General features: G+C 40.0%; 1 protein-coding gene across 8 annotated transcripts in view; it reads left to right on the top strand.

Annotated features, from left to right (window-relative positions):
* Window positions 1-22,849, top strand: part of NAV2 (neuron navigator 2) — a 232,195-nt gene that overhangs the window by 151,667 nt on the left and 57,679 nt on the right. The window contains exon 1 of one of the 8 annotated variants that reach the window (XM_040560478.1): window positions 17,641-17,800. The exons of the other annotated variants lie outside the window; for them this stretch is intronic. Within the exon in view, the coding sequence (XP_040416412.1) occupies window positions 17,703-17,800 (98 nt within the window). The 5' untranslated portion in view covers window positions 17,641-17,702. Of the gene's footprint in view, window positions 1-17,640; window positions 17,801-22,849 lie in introns of those variants that run through there. 8 annotated transcript variants of the gene reach the window in all.

The raw sequence follows: 22,849 nt of genomic DNA on the forward strand, positions 1-22,849 counted from the left end.
ATATAGCAGTAGCAATATTTGATTGTGGAGAGTTGGGGGTGGGTGATGGCCAAAAGGGGTGCCAAAGCGGTTTTGCCAATTTAACTGACTTGTTGTAAAGCAGCAAATTGTTTTCCTATGGGACAGTCTCTTTTCCACGTATCCATGGCCAAAAGCAGATTTTACTGCATCATAGGACCTATGTGCATCCCTGTCCCAGTATGGTAAATCAAGAGTTATCCTGTTCTTGTCTTCTACCTAAAACCTGTTTTAGTAGCCTTGCAGATTGACAAAACAGTTGAGAGCAGTTGTTGACCTTTTTCAAGAAGTTACTTCCACTGAGGAGGTATAGTTCTACCACGCTATGCTGAACAACAAAAACAGAAACAAACCACCCTACAACTGCAAGCCACTCCCTCCAAAGTTAGTAGATTAGGTAATCTTTCTGCTAGACTGTCACTGTAGTTTTAAAAGCCATCTTTAGGGTTTTTTTGTTTGTTTTTGTTTTGTTTTTTTCTTAGATGTAAGTGCTAAAGACATAGGAATTGCATTTCTTGTGTTAACTTTTTTCCTCATCTCATGCCCCCTTTTCTAGTTACTGTGATTCTTATTCCTCATTCCTTTATATGTTAGGAGGTATTTCCATCTCTGCTCTGGCATCTAATTAAAATGCTTAAGTTTGGAGCTAAAGTTCACTACAAAGCTAATGGAAGATAGCAGGTGCCTCAAGGGAGCAGCTCAAAACGTCCAAGGACATTAGGACCCTCTTTTTGCCCATGTATTCCATAGATTCCTCTGTGAGTAGTCACTTCACCTCGAAAGCTGCGCTGCTGTGTGTATACAAGTGAAGGGACCTTACCTTTTTCAGAATTACAGATACTGATTCTGTGGAAATAGAAAAACTGCCTAATTTAAACAGCAGAATAATTTGCATGTACAGTGTGGCAAAATCAAGATCCTGCTCCAGTGGACCGAGATTTTCTCCAAGTGACATTTCCTTCCACATGCACCCACTTTATGCATCTAAATACAAATTTGATCTAAGTGCTGATTTAGAGCCTCTGCTGAACTCCTTGATATTTCTGGTTCCATTGCCAGAGATTAGCACTGTCTTTTCTATTGTATAAAGTGGCTTTTAAAATACTTTAGGCATGTGGGAAATTAAGCTTGTATTCCAAGGGTAAACAAGATTGTAGATACAAAGACCATTTTGAACTGTATCAGGGTCTTTTGTGCTTTGCACGACAAACTGAAGAATGTGAAATGCTTGCTGACATAGTGCAGACTTTGTTATTTAGTTTTCCATGTCGAATGGCAAGAGAGTCAACATAGTCTCACAACTGACCTACACCAGTAACCTCTGAGTTTGGGATTTGGAGATTGAATAGATAAAACTAATAGCAGACAGCTGTCAGACTCCAATAGAAGAATCCAAGTTTGGGGCTGTTAGGCTAGTGTGGAAGCTCATTGTGGTGATAAAGCAATTTTCAAGACAGGTGACTTTTTCAAATATTGTGTACATTACAAAATGTCTTTCCCTGAAAACACAAAGATTCTCCCTTTGGTCTCTATCTGTTTCTCCTTAGATAGTTTCTTGGTGCTTTGGAGTTGTCCAAAGCATGTTTCATTGAAATAGGTTTTATGCTCCTCTTCTGTAGCTACGTGTTCTTTTTTGACCATAATTATACGCTATTAGTATTAGCTTACATGTTAATAAAAATATTAATGTTAATAGGCAGGATCTAAGCCTTCTGTTTAATGGGTGAACATTTTCTTTAATTGTATTGTTTGACAGGTTATATCAAAATTTTGAGTTCGATTTTAAGATGCTTTTATCTTTCTGAATGCTCTTCCAAGGGCTTTCTGGGGCTTTTTGTTTCTTTTTCTTTACTCTAATGATTAGCTTTATTCAGTCATTTATTCCAAGTCATGTCCCCTTCAGTGAAAGGAGGGGACACCCTCTGAAATGACCAGTGGGAAGCCTGCAAGGAATTCAGGATATCCAGATGTGTTGAGGGATCCATTGCCTATATAGAGAAACACTACTCCCAATTTGGACAGCTAACTAAATAGCCCCCTATATCCAATACGTATCCACATCTGCAGCATAGCAGGAGCAGCTGTAAGGTATGCACAGCTTGAGGTCATATTTTATTTAAAATGGTATGTATTTCATAGGTAGTCATCTCTCTCAGCTGCTGTGTATGGCAGCTCCTCTGCTAATGAAGTAATGGGGATACCCTTTGGGCTGACTGATGTCCAGAGAAAGGAAAGAGAACCTGACCTAGCACTCGTCAAGGCAAAGATGCGTTCTGCTAAATTGAAGGCTCGCTCCCTATTTCCAGGGCACTTGAGGAAGAGGTGCATGCTCTTCCCTCCTCGCACAAACATTGTTTACTAATTATAACTTATATTTTCATAAAGAAGGGAATGTTTCATAACTCACGTATGTCTGTACAAAGCATTTGCTGTTCCACTGTTGCAGGGTGACTCTTGAAAGCCAGAAGGCTAACAAGCATAGAAATCCTGGAGCATGTCATTTGAATGTCTATCTCCACTGGAGGAGCTTTCCAGCTCTGGCAAGGAGCTGCACTGTGTTTTGCAAAAGGGGAAGTGACAAGGGAGTGGCAGGGGCAAAAGTGCATCCTTGTATTTTTGCTGCCCTGGGATTCTGGGAGCTACTGTATTTATATCGGGCCATTCCTTGGTGTCATGATAACTTCCTTGGTGGCCAGCAAACTACTCCATATTGGGGGTCAGTAGCCTCCTTATCTTTGAGTCCTACTCTGCTCTTCTCCATTCCTCAGCTTCCTCATGGTTTAGGGATTTTCCAGCAGTATGATAAGGTGACTTTGTGACCTTTTTATGACAGCTAATAGGATTCACAGTGAAGTTGAGACTCCACAGAACAAGTAGTCACTTTGCTCCTGCTTTTTCTGAGCTGAGATTCAACGTCCTGAGGCTTAGTTAATGCAGCTGCATGGGGTTTTAAGATTCTCTGCTGTTACATAAACAGGCATTAAGTCTTTCACATGATAGTCTCATGTTGCTTAGGTATATACAGTTAAACATAGATTTGGCCAGGGTGAATAATTGCATACTCTATACTAGAAACACTTGGAGCTACATCGTGCTGTAACGGGAGTATTATGAGAATGTATATGATTTGGTTTTACTATTAAAAGTTTTTGCTATTCACACTAAAAATAAAACATCTCATTTTATTAACACTTAGGGCAGCAATTCGAGACTAATTAATTTGATGTAAGTCTCATTGGAACAGTGCAAAACCCGTGTGTAGAGTTAGAACAGCGAGCCTCAGTAGGCTCGAGCATGCTAGAGGCTATGTTTATGTATGTCCAGGTATATATGGTCAATAAGTAGCCAGAGGATCAGCGCTAAACATTGGAAGCCTGATTACTGCCTGGGCAAAGTCCAAGGGCTGAATTCAGCTCTTTTTCACAACGTGATTTTTTTTTCCTTCTTAACTGACAAAGGCTCAGCTCAGCAGCTACTGTGGAGTTGCCATGTGCTGCCATCAGCCCCAAGTAATGTTTTTATCTTTTTGATGTGCTTTTAACTTTAAAGTTTATCTTCTCTGATTATGTTGTTAGTTTAAGTTAATTTTCATATATATATCAACTAATTCATTCATTTTGGTTTGGGGGAAATGAGCAAACCACCTTCAGTGTTCAAAAAGGTTTTATTCCCACTTTCATGTTGATTGTCAAGATTGATTTATTCTTGTTATGAAACTTGCAACTCGGAATACTCTTCATAATGTGACTTAATGCCTTAAACACCTCTTTGAAACGATTGATGTTATTTGATACTATCTGATATGCACATACATAGTTTGGTTTCATTTGCATTTTTGTGCAAAGGTTTCATTTTTATTTTCAGAGATGATTGAAACATAATGTTGCACTTGCAAAACTGGATGTGTTTTGAATGCGTAGTTAAAGGAATGGTATTGTGAAATAACTAGAAATACTGCAGACAACTGTGACTTTCTATGGAAAAAGAGGAGAGGGAAAAGGAAAATGAAAAAAACATCAATATGAGTCCCTGGGAAAGAGATGCCAGCATCCAGTGCCACCTGAAGTTCACAGAGGTTATGTTCATCCAGGAAAGCCTTATTATACACTACTTAGTCAATATTTTTGGACTGTGTGGATTCTCTAGCTACTCCTGAATAGAGAATTTACCCATCTATTTGTGCTTTGAGAGCATTTCTGAGCCAAAGGAGTCATGAGATGGATTAGGTTCTAGCAAGAAATTCCATGGAGTCTTAAATATGCATGCAAAACAAAGAGAGACATTTTCTGAAATCAGAAGATAGTGATTTTGAAGTGAAGTCAGGATGTTTGTTTCTGTGCTCTAGTTTCTGTTGAAATTCTTTGGTGTAACTTCAGTTTTAATTGTAACAATAAGCCAGTTTTTTGTTAGTATAGATGAAAAGCAAGTATGCCATATGATAACTTGAAATTGCTCAACATTCCTTTTGATCAATGGATGCTTTCCAACAACCAAAGGGTAGAAACAGGTGTCTTCCACACCATGGCTTTGAATTTGGTTTCATTTCTGCAAGATCTTCTGACCATTTCTCAATTTAGCAAAATTCTCCTTCCATGTTTTATGTGCTGACCTTACATTAGCTGTAATGAGCTACACACGCGACTGATAAAATAATCATTCTTGCCTGTGAATCATACCATATGTTTCCCTTGCTATCGCTCTCTCCACCTCTGTAATTCCAGTCATGTTTGAACCAGTTATTTTATCTTGCCTACATCATCTCCTCCGTACTACCAAGTTGTTTTGTCTGACAGCCATTTCTCTCTTTCCAAGCAACGTGTTGTACTTTCAATGCCGGGCATTCATCACAAGCATCTGCCTTTGTCCTTGATGAATTACTAAAACCCAACTTTGTCCACAAAACGTGTTTTAATCTTTAAGTCGCTTCCCACTTTGGATACATTCTCCTTTTAATAATACCTGTTTCAGAGTTCACTTTTAGATTTGAACAGTATTGGAATGAAGGAGTGGTGATACATGGTGATGCAGTTAAGCTTATTACGGCAATGTATGTGTCCTCAGATCATTTAGGAACAAGAGATTATTTTAGGAAATGAAAAATGAGAGCCCAAGTTAATTTACGACTTGGCTAAGCACAGGTGTGTGGGATCTTGGGAGGAGAACAATTTTCTATGAACATTTTCATGAATTGTAGTGAACTGTAGTTATAATAAGTACAGTGGATTCAAGAGATGTGAGGAAAATGCAGAGTAATGATGAGGAGAAACTGGCAATTACTGCCTTGTTAACTAGTCTGGGAAGTCTACGCTTTGGGTCTTTTAAATCCATACGAACCAAAGTGCAATCACACATTAAAGGGAATGTGATATAAATAACCAAAGCGGTGTTTGCCAGATGAACCCTTGTTTATTTCATGAATAATACTAAAGGCAAGGACTTTCCTCGTAGTTTGTTAGGTGTGTCTGTTGTGATGCAGAATGCAATAATCAAATGAGCAGTATGGCTATTTTTTGATACATCTAGTGATTTTTCTCCTTTCATCATCCTTTGTGCAGTTTGCTTTGTTAAGATCTCTAAACAAAGACAGCCAATGACCACTCCTTCATTCCAGAGGAATTCACTAAAATAGAGCGGTCTTTATCAGTATTAGATTATGTTAAGTCTCTGATAGCCACGTGAAACACCTTTTGACAGCTCAGCCTTAACAAGATGGCCACATTCTGCTAGTGTTCAAATGGGACAGACAGATGAGAGGCTGATTTAAAATTATTTTTGCTTTATTATTGCCCTGGAATAAAACTGGAAAGAAGCAAGTGTTGGTTTTTTTGTTCGTTTTGTTTTGTTTTTTACCTTTTTTTTTTCCCCTCAGAAAATTGCAGAGATTTGTTACAGAGTAGTAATGCAGTGATGAAGGTTCTAAGGTAAAAAGTCAAACGGGTCTCTGCTGTGTCTGACTGCGGCAGGAATCGTAGTTTTGGCCTCCTCTATTTGAGTCATTTTTCTAAGAATGTTTAATTATCTCTGTCTCTCCTGCCAAATAATTTGCTGGAAATGAAATTGTTTTAGCATAAGATACTGAAAGGTGTTAATTGGACTCTTGGCTATTCTGGAGCTATCAGATCGTAGAAGCGGGATGGAAAGAATTAAGGTTGAAGTCCTTGAACTCCCACATCTCCCCTGGATGATTTAACTATGAAAATTAGCAAAGGGTCCAAGGGAGTTGTCTTAATTTTATGAAGAGTTACATTTTTTTTTATAAACCAATAGAATATTTTATGATATTTAATTGAAAAGATCCAAGCCATCTCGACAGCAACACTGTAGCAGTAGCAGAACTAGCAGTATGAGAGTTGTAGTATTTAGCTTGCCCGAGTATAAGGGGAAAGAGAGTGCTTGTAAACCTCTTTTTAACAAAATAAATTCCTGAGCGGATTACAGTTACTGCTTTAAGCTCCTCTTATGTCACCACTGTGCTGTAAAGGTGCTCTGTTGGGTTAGAAGGTAGCAAACTTCTCAGTGGCCAAAAGAAAAAAAAAAAAGGGGGGGGGGAACAGGGAACGATTTAGGCTTATGAAAACTGCATGGATGGAAAGTTGAGGCTATGCATAGTCCGTTTGCTGCAAAAAAGAATTGAGGATTCCCTAAGTAACAGATGTCATCATTGTAGAGCAGTGATGTACCTCTGCAGCAGGTCTGTCTCCTGCAGTCCAGAAAAAAAAAGCATCCTAAAATGAAAGGATATAATAAAATGTGTATTTACAGACAATTTCAGTTCTGATGTTTCCCTTCCAACATGATCTTGCCCTATATTTTCCTTCTTCAGACCCACCTGAGGTTTTTTTATCACAGCTCTGTTGCTTTTGTGCAGCCTGTCCCCCTGCCTTCGACTCTGGAGTTTCCATCGAGTTTTGTTTTCCCTTTCCTTATCTGGTTTCCACCTACTCTCCACACACAGTCTTGGCTTTTCTTCTCGACTTATCATCCCTGTTCTCCAGAGCTCTCCAGAATAAAATATACATATATCTCATAGGAGCAAGGATTCTTGGGGAAGATCAATGTAATTTAATAGTAGAAATCATGGATATTCTCGGAGATTATTGTGCTGTTTTTACTGCAAAGTCCATCCTTAGGTTGGCATGCAGCTTGGAAAACTTCAGGCAAAACATCTCAATTTTGGCAAAACAATAAATAATTGAAATCATTCCCCAAAGATAATTATTTCATCACTGTAACACAGCCATCTCTAAAGCAGAGGGCGTAGCCTCAGAGAGAACAAACACGCAGCGCAAAGCCCAGCAGGGCTGGGGCTGGGGAAGGAATTACTGGGCAAGGAATGGTTTTGCAATTTTTGCTCTTGCAGAAATGCTCTGAAAGGTTATACAATCGTGCAGAGATCCTGGAGCCTCAGGACTTTTGCTGGCTAGGGAGGGGAGTGAGGAAACGGCATCGGTGCTGCAGACCTTCTCTGCAGACAGAGAGCAAACAAAACTAATCAAGCAAGAAACCTTTGCTCAGTCCTACGGAAAATGTAGAACTGTGCTTTCCTGTTACATTTTGCTGCTGAAATGATTAAAAGTTGAAGTTGCTGGCATGATTAAAAGTTGAATTCATCTGAAATACGATATGAGAAGAGTGGCACGGTGTTAAAAAGGTTTATGACTTTACACAGTTGAGCTTTTGTTTTCTCCCAGTTTCCCGTTTTGTCTCCCCCTCTGAAAAGGAAAGGGGTGGGAAGCCGAACTGATTTTAACTTGTTGTCACTTAAGAATTAGAGAGAGATCATTTAGGTGATGTTGCATATATTAACGCATCATTTAAACAGTCTGCAGTTCAGTCATAATGGTGGTGGGGGATGTAGCACCGTCGGAGAGGCTCCACTGAGCTTTGAACTGGATCAGATGCTTGAGGGCAATTAAACACACAAGATTTCCCACTTTAAACAAAGGCACAGAAGGGAGTCTCCCTGTTTTCTGTGCTGTTAATCATCAAGCGGAGAGAAGAACGAGTAAATGAAGAAAGGAAAGATGGTGCTGTTTAAAGAAAGGATGTTAAACCCCAGCAGGATGCCTGCTTGAGTTGCATCTCAATAAATAATAAGCGCTTGTTATGCTAATAGTCACTATTTTCAATAACATGATTTGCATACAGATTATATGCGTGTTAATTACACTGTGCACATAGCCAATAATGCACATCTTGAGGTTTTTTTTCTTAGCATTTTCATTTGTAAAATGAGGCATCGCATTAATGAATATTGCAAAGTTTTAGAGTGCAAATGGATAGCTAATGCAATGAACAATGGCATACTGAGCTGGATACCCCTGAAGATAACTACATATCTGTAATGTTTATGGGAGGAGCCCAAGATTAGGGTCACCTCTGGCACTGACAACATCTGTCATAGCACCCAATTATAATGAAAATAAAATGAAACAAGAGAGTGCGTGAATGTATGATAATGCAGCGATGCATGATGATAATTAACCCAGCGTTGTATAATTACTTGGTGCATGCTTGTGCAACCAGTGCTGGGTCTTGTCAGTTGCACAAATTTAATCCACATCAAGAATAGGTATATCGCTGTGTCTTTAGATTGGAGCACGAAGTTTAGTGGTTTTATACTGACCTGTTGCCAGTCGTGGGAGGACAGATGATACCTGGTGCTGTGAAGAGGCAGAGTACTGTGGGCAGACTAAACCTGCACTGACATGAAGTCTTCCAGAACAAAGTTACTCCTGGAAAAAACGTTGAATTCATTTGAATCAGAGCCATGTTTTTGATAGAGCAGTGCTTTACATCTTCTGATCATAGCATTTCTGACCCGTTAGGAAGACTGGACTTCTAATGAACTGTGTCTGGAGGGCAGCTCCACATATTCTTTCTTTTCTTCCTCCTTTTCCCACGCATCTGGTGGATGCCTAGTGGTTCTCATTTCATCATGTCTAATTCAAAGATAGTTCCCACTTGTCTTCCTGACCTACTGACTAAAATGAATGGGTAGGAATTGGTCCATAGACTGTGAGGGCCTAATGGTAGGAATTAATGATGACCTATAAAATGTAATAATGTGATAGCTGAAGTTGACTGTCATGCTGAATCTGCACTGCATCCAGACCCACTTGAGTGTCTTCAGATATGCGTCTGTAAAGCATAATGCAGCGGCAGTTCAGGGATCTCTGAACCATGCTATGGTTCTGTAACTGTAATGCTACTGTAACTATGCCTTCTATATTTGTAGCTGTGCTACTTTTTCTGGTAGTATTTTGACACCACTGAGCTCTGCATTTAGCTTATTACTTACAGTGAAATTAAAAAAAAAAAAAATCCACAGTATCTTGGGAAAATATCTAAGAGTTGTCATCTGGCATTCCAGACTAAATATTTTCTGTAGTTCATAAAGCATATAGTAGAAATATTTACCTGTTAAGAAATTGTATGAATATAATTTACAGGTAATTATCAGATTAATTTTTCAGGTATCAGATAACAATATCAGGTATCAGATAATCTCTTCCCTATGAGGCACAGATGTTTGGAATTAGTAGTTCACTTTCAAAAGAAAATAACTGTTAAATGCAATAGCTCCCCACGTCAATATTCAGTTGTTATTGCCATTGGTGTTCTCACGTCCCATTGCAGCTCATTCTGCCTGCTTTATAGTTATCCTAGTATCTATAGCAATTAAAAGGATTTGCTCTTCCAGAAAGAAATTGATGATTTTAATAATGGTCTTACTCTGAGCTGCGACTGAGGTTGCCGAGCACTTGGGTAGGATCTGCAGGAGGTGTTGTTACACCAGCCTGGTTGTGCACCCGTTCCACTTGGCTGTTCCTTTTGCAAATCCTCTTAACTCCCAAACCTGCTTCTCTTCTGCACTGTATTGCAGTACCCCACTGCGTTGGCCTTCATCCCCGGTACAGAAGCTGTCAGCTGAACTTGCCCAGCTGTGTGCTAGTAGTAATTTCTGCTCCAAATAGCTTGCTGTGGAGACAAAACCGTATGTACCTCACAAACAAGCTCTTGGTCACTGCCCTTATCCTGAGGGAGCTCCTGCTGGGCTCCTGGGAAAGGGCACAGGTTTCTCTGGCAGTGACCTGGCAGGGTTGACTGTCATCTTGTCCTTCTGGTAGAATACTAGCAGGACATTTCACTCTTAAAGGCTTGCATTGTTTGCAAAGCGAGGGTTTTCTGTGTAAGTGAATAATTTGGAGCAATTGAAAACAAGTTTTCCTTTTCCTGACATTGCTACAGACATGCTGACCTTATGTTAAGAGCAGTTCTGTGGGCTGAAATTTCCTTCAGTCAAGCTCCCGTAAGGCTGATATGTTCGCTACCTGAAACATGCAGCAATACTCCAATCTGTAGGACCATTAGGATTCCCAAGTAAAGCTGTCATTTTATTGGGGCTTAGGAAAGGTCAGAAGTTCTGATTGCAGCATGTTTGTGAGACCATAAAAGATTTTCATGTAGGGCATACTTCTGATCAGCTGCATTTTTCATGTATTATTTATTTACTTTATCTGACAAGATCAGAGTTTTATTACTGCTTAATTAAGAATTTCTCTCTCTGAATGAGTAAAAATACTGAATGCCTAGGAGTTGTCTGTATTTATTCACAAAACCAGAAAATACAAAGCTAGGAAAGCCTTTTGTTTAAAAGTGCCCAGTAGTACGAGCTACTGTCTTGTGGGTAAGCGGTGTCAGTTACCTTTATGTTAGGATTATAAATGTAAAGAAAATTCAATAGTTTTCTTCACCAGACAGAGAAAACAATGGCAGGCATGAGAACTATCTGCAAAGTGGTATTACGTTAATAGTCTGTTGTGAATTTGGAAACAGCAGATTAGTATATTTGACAGGCAGCGGTAGCAGGAATAAGACAAAAGCAATTTACGTGGGAAAGTGTGTTCAGAACAAAGATTTTTATAAGATAGTCTGAGCAAGAGGCATGTCTTTTGGCTCATGTACAATCTTTGGAACATCCTTATGTTGTATGAGTGAAGTATGTCCCTTTGTTTTATTAGAAGAATGCAGACGGACTTTCAAAATTAAGCAAAATTAATTTTTGTTGAAGTTGAGAGTTTGCATCTTTGTTCTTTGCTTATGACTCTGTTGAAGCGTTCATGTGGTTTGAATATTTGTAGACTCGGTAATACGGAGGATTTACAAGCACTAAAGATCAAGCTGTAACGATGCTAGTTTGATTTAATTGTTCTACTTTAATTAGGATAAATGAATTTATTTCTCTAGTGGGATGTATTAGCTTTTTGACAGCCACAGCAACAATAAACTACTGTAAATGTACAGATAGCTAATTAGGAGGAGGCCAAAGCAATTAAGATGGGCAAACTGTATTGATCATAACTGAACTGGAGTTGACTAAGATGCAGGTGGTTGACAGCAGTGCTTTTATGGAAGATGCCATGAGATGGTTAATGACTGCTATTGATTAAGATTTCAGTATTATTGGAAGGGGGGGGAGGGATGTGCGAGAAAATTAAATCAAGTTTTACAGGATTCTTCAAAACCATATTGCAACTACTGGAGGGCTGCTTGTTCAGACATCATTGTTTTAGAGTAGTTCTGTAGGTGTTACACATGGCATGTTCTTCTTGGGCCTGGGTGCATCCTCTGACGTCCTCTTTTCCTACTGCCTGAAAGGCAAAGAACCTGTGATTCAAAATTTCATCTCTTTCTGGGTCGTTCTGTACCTCATTATAGCCATAAAGTATATGGCACCTAGATTATGGATTAGTATAGCTTCTTTCATGTCGGGTGATTCTGTTCTCTACAGCATCACTTGTTGGCAAAGGCATTATGCTAGAAAGCTCAGAAAACAAACCGTAAATCATACAGGAACCTCTGACGTGTATCCATCCCAAAGTGTTTTTTTCAGATTTCTGAGAAGAGAGCAATTGTGCCAGCTGCGCTATTTTTATAACTTCATATGTTAGGGATCAAGCCTAAAATCTTAGCGAATGCTGATGACAAGGAAGACTTGTAACGATGTGGAAGTAACGTGTTATTCTCTTCAGCAGTTTTTATAAGAACAAATTAACTTTTCTCAATACCCAATGGCACGTATGTAAAATCTATGATTCACAGCGTCATATTCTATGTAGAGTGGACTAATTTTTATGGTTTGGAGAAGGATGCAAAGAAAATGCATTTAGAACAGTGTGAATAACATTTAATTCTTTTGTTTCTTTACATTGGTTGTTTGCATTTTAAGATCAGATTTCTTTCATTTTTTGTAGAATATTCGTACTTACAAGTCATTTGTCCTGTAATTTGCAATTCCACTCTGGTAATAGCATGCAAGCTGCATCACTGCTCAGCATCCTTAGGTTTTTATTGGATTATCTCCAGTTGCCTGCCTTTTTCTTTCTCCACTGCCACTAGAAAGTAGCCATTTGTGCTTATTCACTCTGATGTGCTTATTCATTTGAAGTGGGCATAGGAAAAAGCATGCCTCACACTCGTGCCAACACAAGCGCTCCATGTAGGCTATGGATATTTTTAAACAATCTTTTAAGTACATGTAAAACGTTATAAACCCATTTTTATCACATATTGCACATACACAATTCATCTTTTCATCTCCATCAGACACGCGTGTCACTTTTGGTGAAGCTGTGATTTTCTTGAACAGTTGGTCAGTGAAAGGAAATTTCTAGATATTTAATGCTCAGTCTACCTTATGCTATGTCGACCTTATGCATAACACATTATCAATGCAATAATCATTAATCATGTTCTAAGTAATTAATCTTCTTCCATATTTGGCTTTTCTGTGTGTGCAGCCTTTTCAGGGCTGAAATCCCTACTCTTTTACTCAAGTGAAATTTTGCTATTGTCTGGAATGACAAGGGACTTGGCTTCACATTGTCTTGGGACTAGCAAAATGTCACCACATTTCCCTATGTGTATAATTGGTCAGTTCCTGTGCATCGCACGTGTACCCTTGCAGTAGTGCATGCTGATGATTCCTTTTTATTTTCCTCCATACAGTGCTACCTATATGAGTAATGTTAATGAAATCCTCAAGTATTCTATGCTTCATATGTTTACCTATAAGAAATAAATCCAGACAGTACTACCATAATTATAACTCTGTAAGAACTCTCTAAGACGAGAGGACTCTTAACCTTGAGGTTTAAGAATGTCAAGAAGAGTATTTCCTAGCATGTATACTCAATCAGTTCACAAACTTGGGGCCTCTTTCATCCAGCAGAATGAGGGGAATTAAAAAATGGATCTTAATTTTCCCAGACCTAATTCTCCTGTCTTCCAAGCTCCCTTTAGAACCACAATGAAAAACCACTTCACAGGACTGTAGCAGCTAGGGAATATTTACTACCATTTTTCTTACTGAAGGATTACATTGATTCCAGTGTTCCTCTGGATTTTACTTTGACACAAAGCATACGTTGATTATGTTCATACATAAAATTTTAGTCCAATTGTCTGATGCATAATAGTTGTAAAGGTGCAGCAGTGTTGCTGTGTTCTTGCTTTTATTTTCTCATTCATATCTTTGGACAATAAAAATACTTGAAAAAGTATGTAAAAATTAACTTGAGCGCATAAATAGAAGAGTGTTCAAACGCATGTCTGAGTCTTTTCAGAATATGTTTTGGCTTTACAATTTTATTTTTTCCTTACTCAAATCATCTTGGTGTTCTTTAGGAGGAAAGAAAGAAGATGATCTCAAAAAAAATAACGTTGAGATTATTTTAAGACATGAGTTTACCCAGTTGTAATGGTGTCCCTTCCAGGGTGAAATGTGGTAGACACTTCGTACCGCACATTATAAAACAGCTTACAAAGACCGTGAAGTGCAATGGCTTTACAGTCTATACCGCCTGCATTTCTTTTATAGTCGTGGCAGTCATCAAATGCAGACGTTTTATAAGCTCCTAACTGGTAGATCTCAGCTAATGAGAAAAAAATATAGAGGAAGTTAACATATTGCAGGAAAACCTCATTTTCAGGCATTTTGGTGTTCTCTAAGGGAGAGTTTGAAATGAACCAAGATTCGTGCTGCTTGAACCTAGAATGCAAACCTGTAATCATGGTTTTAGGCCTTTTAAAATAAAAATCAAAGAGCAGATTTCTTTCATAAGTATGCAGCAAAAAATCTGCACACAGTTTTAGCTCCGTTCAGACCATGAACGTGATTCTTACTTACATTAAAGGGGACTAGCACACAATTGTGGAGAGAATGAACGAGCAATTGGAGGCGCAATGATTTTATTACATTGAGCATTAGGATACTTTGCAGCCTTTTCTAAGCAGCTGTTCTTTAGGTAAATTAATACCTGGGGTCTCTTTACTACTTCTCTCAAACTTTAACTACCATAAAAGAAGTTAATGTAAAGCTGTTCACAGCTTATCTCACCCGATTGCTATGCAAAAGTTCTAACGTAAATGCTTTTATAAACTGCAGCCATAACGCACTAATCTTCTGAACTTCCTGACCCATAAAACTATGATTATTACTACATGTAAAATTCATCTGGAAATATCCCTCTGTATTTAGCGTTATGGGTATTATGTTGCAAAATCCCTCCTCCTTTGCAGTGTAAGGGCTGCCAGGAAAAAGAAAGACAATGGGGCTGTAGATTAGTGTGTAGAGAGTAACACTGTACCTTAATCTTGTGATTTTGTTTTTATTTGGAGCTGATGATTTAACCAATGGGATGTTCCAATGCTTTTTTTCCCTAGATTACCATTTCAGATATGATTATTTTGGGAATTAGAACATTTCTTGCTGTTCTTACTTACCATTAGCACAGGTCAGTTGCTGATTTTCCATGCAACTCTGAAAGCAGATAGTTAAGAAGCATCAAGTTTGAGGGAGCTTTTTTGGTCAAGACAGGAAGGATGTTAGAAGTCAGAAGAAAGCTTTGTTATTCCAGTTGAGATTCTTTTAAGTATCTGTAATATCTAAGAGTTATTTCTAGTAACTATTCTATGATTACAGTAATGAATGAGGAACAGTGCGTTAACAGATTTGTTAATAAAGAATACCTTTAAGTCCCCTTAAACTCAGCAGAGGCAAGAAAGGATTAGTAGTAGTCCATGAGTATATTTACCCTCACGTTTATTACAGATAATAAATACTTTTGTTTTAAAAAGCTACGTGATTCTTGTCTAATCTTCAACAAAGCTAATGACATCCATAGCTTTGCATTTTTACATGTACACACGGTGAAGGGGCTGGAGTGATTTCACTCTTAAGATGCAGACATACCAAAAAGCCTAAGAGTCACGTTTCTATCTTTTATTCACCACTAGACTAACTTAATATAGATAATAGTCCAGCTGCAAGAAGATATTAAGTGAGCAGCCTTTTTTCATTTTAAAACACAAACATTAGTGTTAAATGATGCTTTTCCCAAGCCACTTTTATTATTAGCATTGTTCTAAATTGCAAGTTGTCACATCCACCAGCCCCTAAATTACCAGTCTTCTTTGTTGCTATAGTAACACCATGGCCACTAAAATATAGACTCCAGAACAGAAAGGCAAGCTCAGACTGCAACTCATTTATTTGAAGGTTTTGGCAGAAGAATTTCTCCACAAAGTCTTTATTTTATAACCTTTGAGTACTTGCATTTTAACTCTTTCAACCAAAAGTACAGCATTATGCTAAAACGTGCCTCTTATTTAAGGCGCATGACAGAGTTAATAAATACATCAGTAGGGTTGACTGCTGCTGACTTTTTCCCTCTCTTCTCTTTGGCTTCTGGCTGCATGATTGAGGGTTTTCTTGAGGTGAGGCTAAGAATACAGCCCGGTATTGTCTTCTCCACTTCCTACATCTGAACGGCTGCCCATCTCCGTTTCATGACGCACTTGCTCATCAGTAACCTGGACAACGGAAACCTACCCTGGTTGGATTGGTAGTGTCATTTCTTGCTTGGTGAACAAGTCCTTCTGTAATAACGGGAGCGGACTTGCATATTCCCTTATAGCTGGAAGTCAGTAAGTTAGTCAGTGTTAGTAACTATATAAACTTGAGCAAGAGGCAAGTTTTTTATATGTCCCCCTCTTGAAGTAACAAAATATGATAAAAGTTTTAGGTTTTATCTGAAATTTAATCCCTTCTCCCTGTGCAATATTTCCTAGTCTTTTCTCTCCATTTTGCAGTCCAATTCCCTGTCTTTAAACTGTGTGTCAAGTTCATCTTACCCCCTCACCAAGGAGGCTGATAAGATCTCTCTTTTTGGTCTCAGATTATCTTTCTGGACCATACTCCTAACCTGAGTATCCCTATTCCAACTCTTTGTCCCCAGTCTCTTCATATGTCTATTTCTGCTGTTTCACTCACCTGCCCCCTTCTGCTCGCAGGGATCTCGAACCTGTCCCTTGATTCTGTGTCCATCCTTGGGCTCCCTGGCCCCTTCTACGCCAAGTTACAGTGCTGCCTTCCATTCCCAAATTCATGGCAACCAAGCACCAGCATGTTTGGCGTCATCTACATGACTATCACCATTCCTCTCGTGTTTCTAGGATGTACATTTTTGGGGATACTTTTGGGGGGCATTTCCTGCTTTCTGCCTGAAGATTCTCCCCCCTGCATGGAGCCAATTAGCATGCCAGAGACCCTGTGAATGGTGAGCCTACATGGGTTGTGAGCAACCAGCTTTCCAGTTCTCACTGCCTTATAAGTTTTCTAATGTTTATACATTACGTTTGTGCAGCATCTAGGCATAAGGGTAATTAGCGCCTCTGAGCGCTGCTACCCACAGTAAATAGAACTCACATTGTTTCCCATATTAGAAAAAAAAAATCCCTCATATACGGCAAGAAGTAGAGATTTGGGAAGAATACTGTCAGGAAGTATTTTTATTAGACTAAAATTAGAGTTTTTAATGCTAGCAACCATAAATTTTTATCAACCAAGTATTTATAAATACCTATCTCTATTCTACTTGAAATAAAGGAAAGTGATAAGTGTATTGCTTTACATCTGTAAATAAGGATTAGTGTATTTAATCCCTAATCAGAGAAATCTTACATATCTTGTCCCAGGTTCATAAGGTAGTGGATACCAGGGGATTTGTATTGGAAATGTTTTCTGTGTTTGTAGATTTGTAAAATTTGTATTTTACCAGTATTCCAAATATTTTATGTTAAAGCATTTGAAGCATGTCTTCTGTTTTTATGCTGCTACACTCTCATAAAACAAATTATAGTTATTTTAGCAGTCGTGTTGTTGAATTGGTCTGTGAGACTATAAAAACAGAGTAGGAAATACGCTTTCACAGATTGTAGGCTTTTAGCTGAGATCAAATACCGTCATTTAGTACCTCCAAGTACAGGGTTGCTGACATGAGCTTTTACTTCATATGTTACGGTATGTGATCTGGAGGCACCCAGTCTGCCTGTTTTACTGCCATCAGGTTACAGCTTTTCACAGTTGACCTAGTACCAGCAGAAAGTCTTGACCTCTCACTTTTTCAGCACTTCAGAGGTTAATTTTGTTGAGGGATCAGATTTCTTTCTGGGGGAAGTTTCTGATGATCACCTTCTAGCTAGGCTTTACTTGCCAGTGTCTTTGAGAGCTGCTGCATGTTGAGTGCTCTGCTGAAAAACAAATTTCCTCTGACTTTTTAAAGTCTGTTCCTAGATAGTCGAGTTGTTTTTTATTTAGCGGAGTGTTGGATGGTAGCCTAATGAAGGTATCAACCTGTAAAATAAATCTAAGCCCCTTTTCTGGAATTCTTCATGGGCAGCAAGGTGGAGAAGTGCTTTGGCCTAGGAATATTGCAAGGTAAGATGTTTTCTGCACTTTTGAAATCTTGGGCTGCCTGGTGTGTTACACCTTTGTGTAAGTAGGTCTAGTATTTAAAATCCAGCAGTAATGGAAATGTGTTAGAGTATGCAGTAAATGTGAGCTTTCTCTCTGCATTATATATATTTCATCTGACTTGCTGAATCCATGAAATCAATATATTTTATTAGGTTACAAGTATTTTAATAAAATAATAGTAAAGTCCTTATGGGAGAACTGACAGCTAGTACTGCATTTGTTTTTTCGGGCTTTACTAAAGAATTCTGTGAGGTTTATTGACTAATTATGAGCATTAATAGGTTGCAGTCTAACTGGGTATCTTTCCACTAGGATTACAGACATTTAGCCTCAGAAAACTATGGGGCTTTGTTATATTTTAACACTTTGCTTGCTGTCTGTGCAAAAGAAGAATCTCTCTATGAGAACGAGCTCACTCTTCACTGAAACAAAGGCGCGGGTCAGGCTGTTTTTGGCCATTATCACAGCACAGGGTGCACTTGCATTTCAGGGCATACTGTGCAGTTCTGATTCTCACTCCTGTGCAAATTTGTGATGGCTTCCTGATAAACCCTTTGTCTGAGTAAGGTTATAAGATCGTTTTCCTTTTTGCAGCTTCTTTCAAAGAAGCCTAATTTTAAAGCCCGACATAAACCAGGATTCATTGGTACTAGTTAAGATGTTGCAGTTCGGCTAGAAAAAAAAAATACAACAAAAAAACTGCCTCCAGAAATAGTCATAGCTGACATCTTCAGTGCACACAACTCCACATTACAAAGAATGAAACATTTCACTTGACTGTCTGTTTTTTTTTTTTTTTTGCGAAGTCGCTGGCATGATAACGATAGTCATTTTTCAGCGATTTAGCTTCCTGAGGGATGGTGCTATGCTCTGTGATCAAATTGACACCTTTTATTGCCAAGTTCAGCTGCATTTTAAGAGATACGCCAGCAGGCTGTAATACTTACAGAGCGACAGATTTTGTGTCTTTCTCCTTTTCCGATGGGAGAACAGCGGTAAGTTCTGCCTGCTTCCTACCCCTGGGCTTAGCTGCCAGCGATGCTGCCGGGTGGAAGAGGAGCAGTTTTCTCTCGCATGTGCAATCTGTTTCCTGTGCACAGGTTTTTGCCTTGACTGATTTATGTAGGAGCTTTATGGTGTATTCTGAATAATGAAGAGCTTCAACAGTGACTGTAAATTACTTCAAGTCTTCATGCAGAGATCAGTTCTTCATTTCATGCCTGTGTGTTTCCAGGATTACCGTGTGCAGACCTTAAAAGATTCTCATTCGCGTTACTTACTGCTGGAGCACAGAGCTGGGAGGAATTCAAACCAGGCTGGGAGGCGAAGGAGCCATCTTCTGCCTGCCAGCCGCTGGAGGTGTGGGCTGCGTGGGTGTGCGCAGCAGGCACCTCTCCGGGCTGGGGCCCCTGTGCTGTTGGGGCCCCGGGCAAGTGGTGGCCCCTGGCGCCAGGCTGGTGGCCCTGGCCCCAGGCTGGTGGCCGCAGGGGCTCCCCAGCAGGTGGGCCAGCCAGGGGCGGCTCTCCAGGGCCCACTCAGCAGCAGGGAATTTAAATGCCCATTGCATGTTTTTGTTTCCACGCTATCCTTCATTCCCTTCCTTCCCCTGTTTAGTTACGTCAGTCCTCGAAGAATTTAGCTAATCTCTCCTTCTCCTTCTTTGTGCTCAGGCAGCCCGTTTTTATTTTGTTTTGGAGCCATGAATCTTTCCTTTGTTTCCCGAAGCAGACTGCCAGGTAACAGTAGCTGCTTGTGATCTGCTCAGCCCTCACCAGCTCCATTCAGTGCGGAGTGGACTATCAGATGGAAGATCTGTGTCAGAAAGCACATTTCGTGCTTTCAGTAAGTGCCACCCCTTCTCCAAGCCGTAACTCAAATAGTGCCTTTGAGCTGGGAGGCGGTGTGATCCCGCGGGTATCTGCAGTGGGCGAGGTGAGCCCTGCTCTCGGGGAGGCACTCGGTGCCCCCAGCATGTGAGTGCAGCTCTGGGGGCTCATGCAGCCCCCGACAGGCCGGACCCTGGCTGACAGGGAGAGAAGGGCGTGCTGCGGCTGTGATCCGCACCTGCGGGTCCCCGTGGCGTTTGCCAGTGAACTCCTTGCTCCCTCAGCACAGCTGCCAGCAAGGGGGAGCGTAGGGAGCTGGGCCAGCCACTGCAGTGTCCTCAGCAGCTTTGACTTGTCCAGTGGGCATCCTGTCGGTTCATCGCTGGGGCATGTGTACACTTCACAGGAATTTCTTGAGAACAGCAGAGATTCTGTGCACAAACACGGTTTTCTGACTTATATTAGACTTCTTCTCAGCCCTTTTTGCTGTCTTGGAAACAAAGACGTAACAAACGAAGCATACTTTTTACATGATAATGAGCAAGACTTAACGCTGATCTTACTGCGATGCACATAAACTGATTTTCTTGCCAGCTTTCACCGCTTTAAGTCAGCTAGAGGCAATGGAGTTGCACAGATACGCTGAGGGACGAATACCAGCCCCAGTGCCTTGGAAGCAGGGAGGTAAACGTGCCACCAGCTGCAGGGCAATGTCCCAGCAGCACAAGGATGCATTGTGCACCCACTGTAGGGCTGCTCTGGGCTCCTCTGCACAGGAGGGCTTCGGATAGAGTAGTAAATAGGTGACAGCAGCAGCCAAAGGGCAGAGAGGCCAAAACTATGGTTTGTAGCTGATGAACCCAGGAAATAAGGGTTGGTAGCTGGTTGGAGCATTCGAGCTAGATTCTTCAGAGCTAGCTGTGAGGTAGTGTTCATCCAGTATTTGGGTCAAAGGCAGTGCCTTGCACTGAGTTATCACCTCACCCCGAGGCTGTGTAATGACATAGGAACAATCGTTTTGAACAATGGCCAAAAAACAAGTTCCACCAGTCAAGCATTTTGCAACTTAATACAGTTGCGCGACTGCTCCATTCAGTGACTCTAGACAGTAACTGAAGAGTCTTGGAGCAAAATTTGTGTAGATAAAGAAGTTACCATTGGAATTTCTGCTTTAGAGCCTGAGACTGTTAGTTTCAGTAGAAAGTCAGATTGCTTTTGTGAAGTTTTAGACCATTTCAACCAGTAAACTCCCTGAGATTAATTGGTTTTAGCAGCTCCTATGTGTGCCCACTAAGCTGTGTTCACTTGAAGTTTGAGAATGGCTTGTCAAATTTTAAGGGCAAAATAAAATCTGGTGTTATTTTTATAAGGTTATTAGCACAGATATAAAAAGATTAAACAAGTGCACGTGCAATTTTCTAGCTTCCACAAGTCTTTTCTTCCCCAACATTTTTGACACTAATTGATACTTTTCTTTTGATAATTGTTTTCTTTTACAAATAGGTCTTTTAAATGTAAAACCTGAAATGTTATCTTAAATGAATGCTAAACAGAACTTTACAGGGTGCTGCATTTCAGCGTGGTGGTGGTGAACCAAATGGTCACTGAACATTAAAATGGTCTAAATGGCTCTCAACACAGAAGTTCAGTGGTGCACCAAATATATCATTAAAAGGGTGGGATTCTGCTCCAGAAGAAAACAGCTGGAAATGGTCTATACTCATGTTTCCTGTTTTGGTTTTCAGTTCTCATGGTCTCACTTTTCAAGGTGTTTCATGGAAACAGTGCTGTCCCTGAGCTCTACCTTTGGTTAGAAACAAAACATTTTATTTTAAAATACCTATGATGAGATGTAATAAAAGAGAATAATTAAGACATGGGGAAGGTGGGTGATTAATAACCCTGTGAAATACATTAACTAAATCCAATTCTCTCAGAGTAGATTTCCATCCATTCTTTTACGAACACTTATTTGTCACCTTTTATAACAATTTGAAAGGAAAACCATGTAAGAAGCTGTATATGGTTTTTGGATTTCTGACACGATGATGTCAGTATTATAGGAAATCCCAGAAGAAAACAGTGGAAACTGCCGTATTTAGTATCTCACTTTATAGTGTAATTACATTTTTTCTGGCATTTTAATTTTTCCTTTTAATTCTTTGAAGACGCTGGGAAGTTTCAATCCTTTTACACCTTGACCTTTTTGTTGCTGTTGTTCCCCTATCAACTAATAAATAGTTAAATTTTTAGGTAGAAGAGCATAATTACCATGTTTCCAGTTGAAATATTGTAGAGCCCCAAGGCCCTGTCTTTGACAAATGTATTTTTCAGCAGCTCGTTGTAATTTTGGTTTTGACTGAAGAGCCAGAGAAGTAAAAATCCACACCCATCCACAGCAAAGGGTGCGTTTTCAGCCTCTAACAAATTAATGACACTTCTTCCTTGGACTTGCAAATGAAGAAGATTTCTGCAGTGAGGGTGTATGTCCTGAGGATTGCGGGCTGGTTTCACGTGCTGTCCAGGCTGGCAAAGAAGAGCCAATTCCGTGGATGATTGTTATGCAAGATGGGAAAGTGCTGATAGACTGTAGAAAAATACAAGTCTGAGCCTAACCGCTTTGCAAACCTGTTTCAAAAAGCAGCTTTGAGCAGTTGACCTGGTGCTTTATGTGGGCGATGTGTACTGGCAATGATGTTAGTCACATCAGAGTGAGCAGCCTGGGAAGGGGAAGGGCACATTTCACGCTCCCCGGAGCCCCGCTCCCTCCAAGTGAGGGTGCTTGGCTTCCTAGGGAGCAGGAGGCGGCTTGGTGTACTTTGGGTAACCAGCTCTGATGAAACGAAAACCCACTTCTACTGCAAAAACGAGAGAGGGCAGGAGGATGAGGCTGTGCCTTCCACAGAAAAGTGAGGGAAAACCAAGCTTCTATTAGGCTAAAGTTGTCAGGATGTCAGAAACCCTTAGGTACCACCTACCGCACACAATACTTTCATTTGGAAAATTTAAAGCATCAGACAGTGTCTGAGGTATTTGGGAGAGATGTTTAAAACTTAAAACTGACAAAGGTGAGCAATGATCATATACAGCAGGCTGCCCCTTACTGGGCACGGGCAGTTTCACAGCGATGGTGACAGGTACTTTGCACTTGAGACATGAGTAGCAGTTACTCCAGGTGGTCCCC

This window comes from Cygnus olor, chromosome 5 (assembly GCF_009769625.2).
Source record: "Cygnus olor isolate bCygOlo1 chromosome 5, bCygOlo1.pri.v2, whole genome shotgun sequence".
Lineage (NCBI taxonomy): Eukaryota > Metazoa > Chordata > Aves > Anseriformes > Anatidae > Cygnus > Cygnus olor.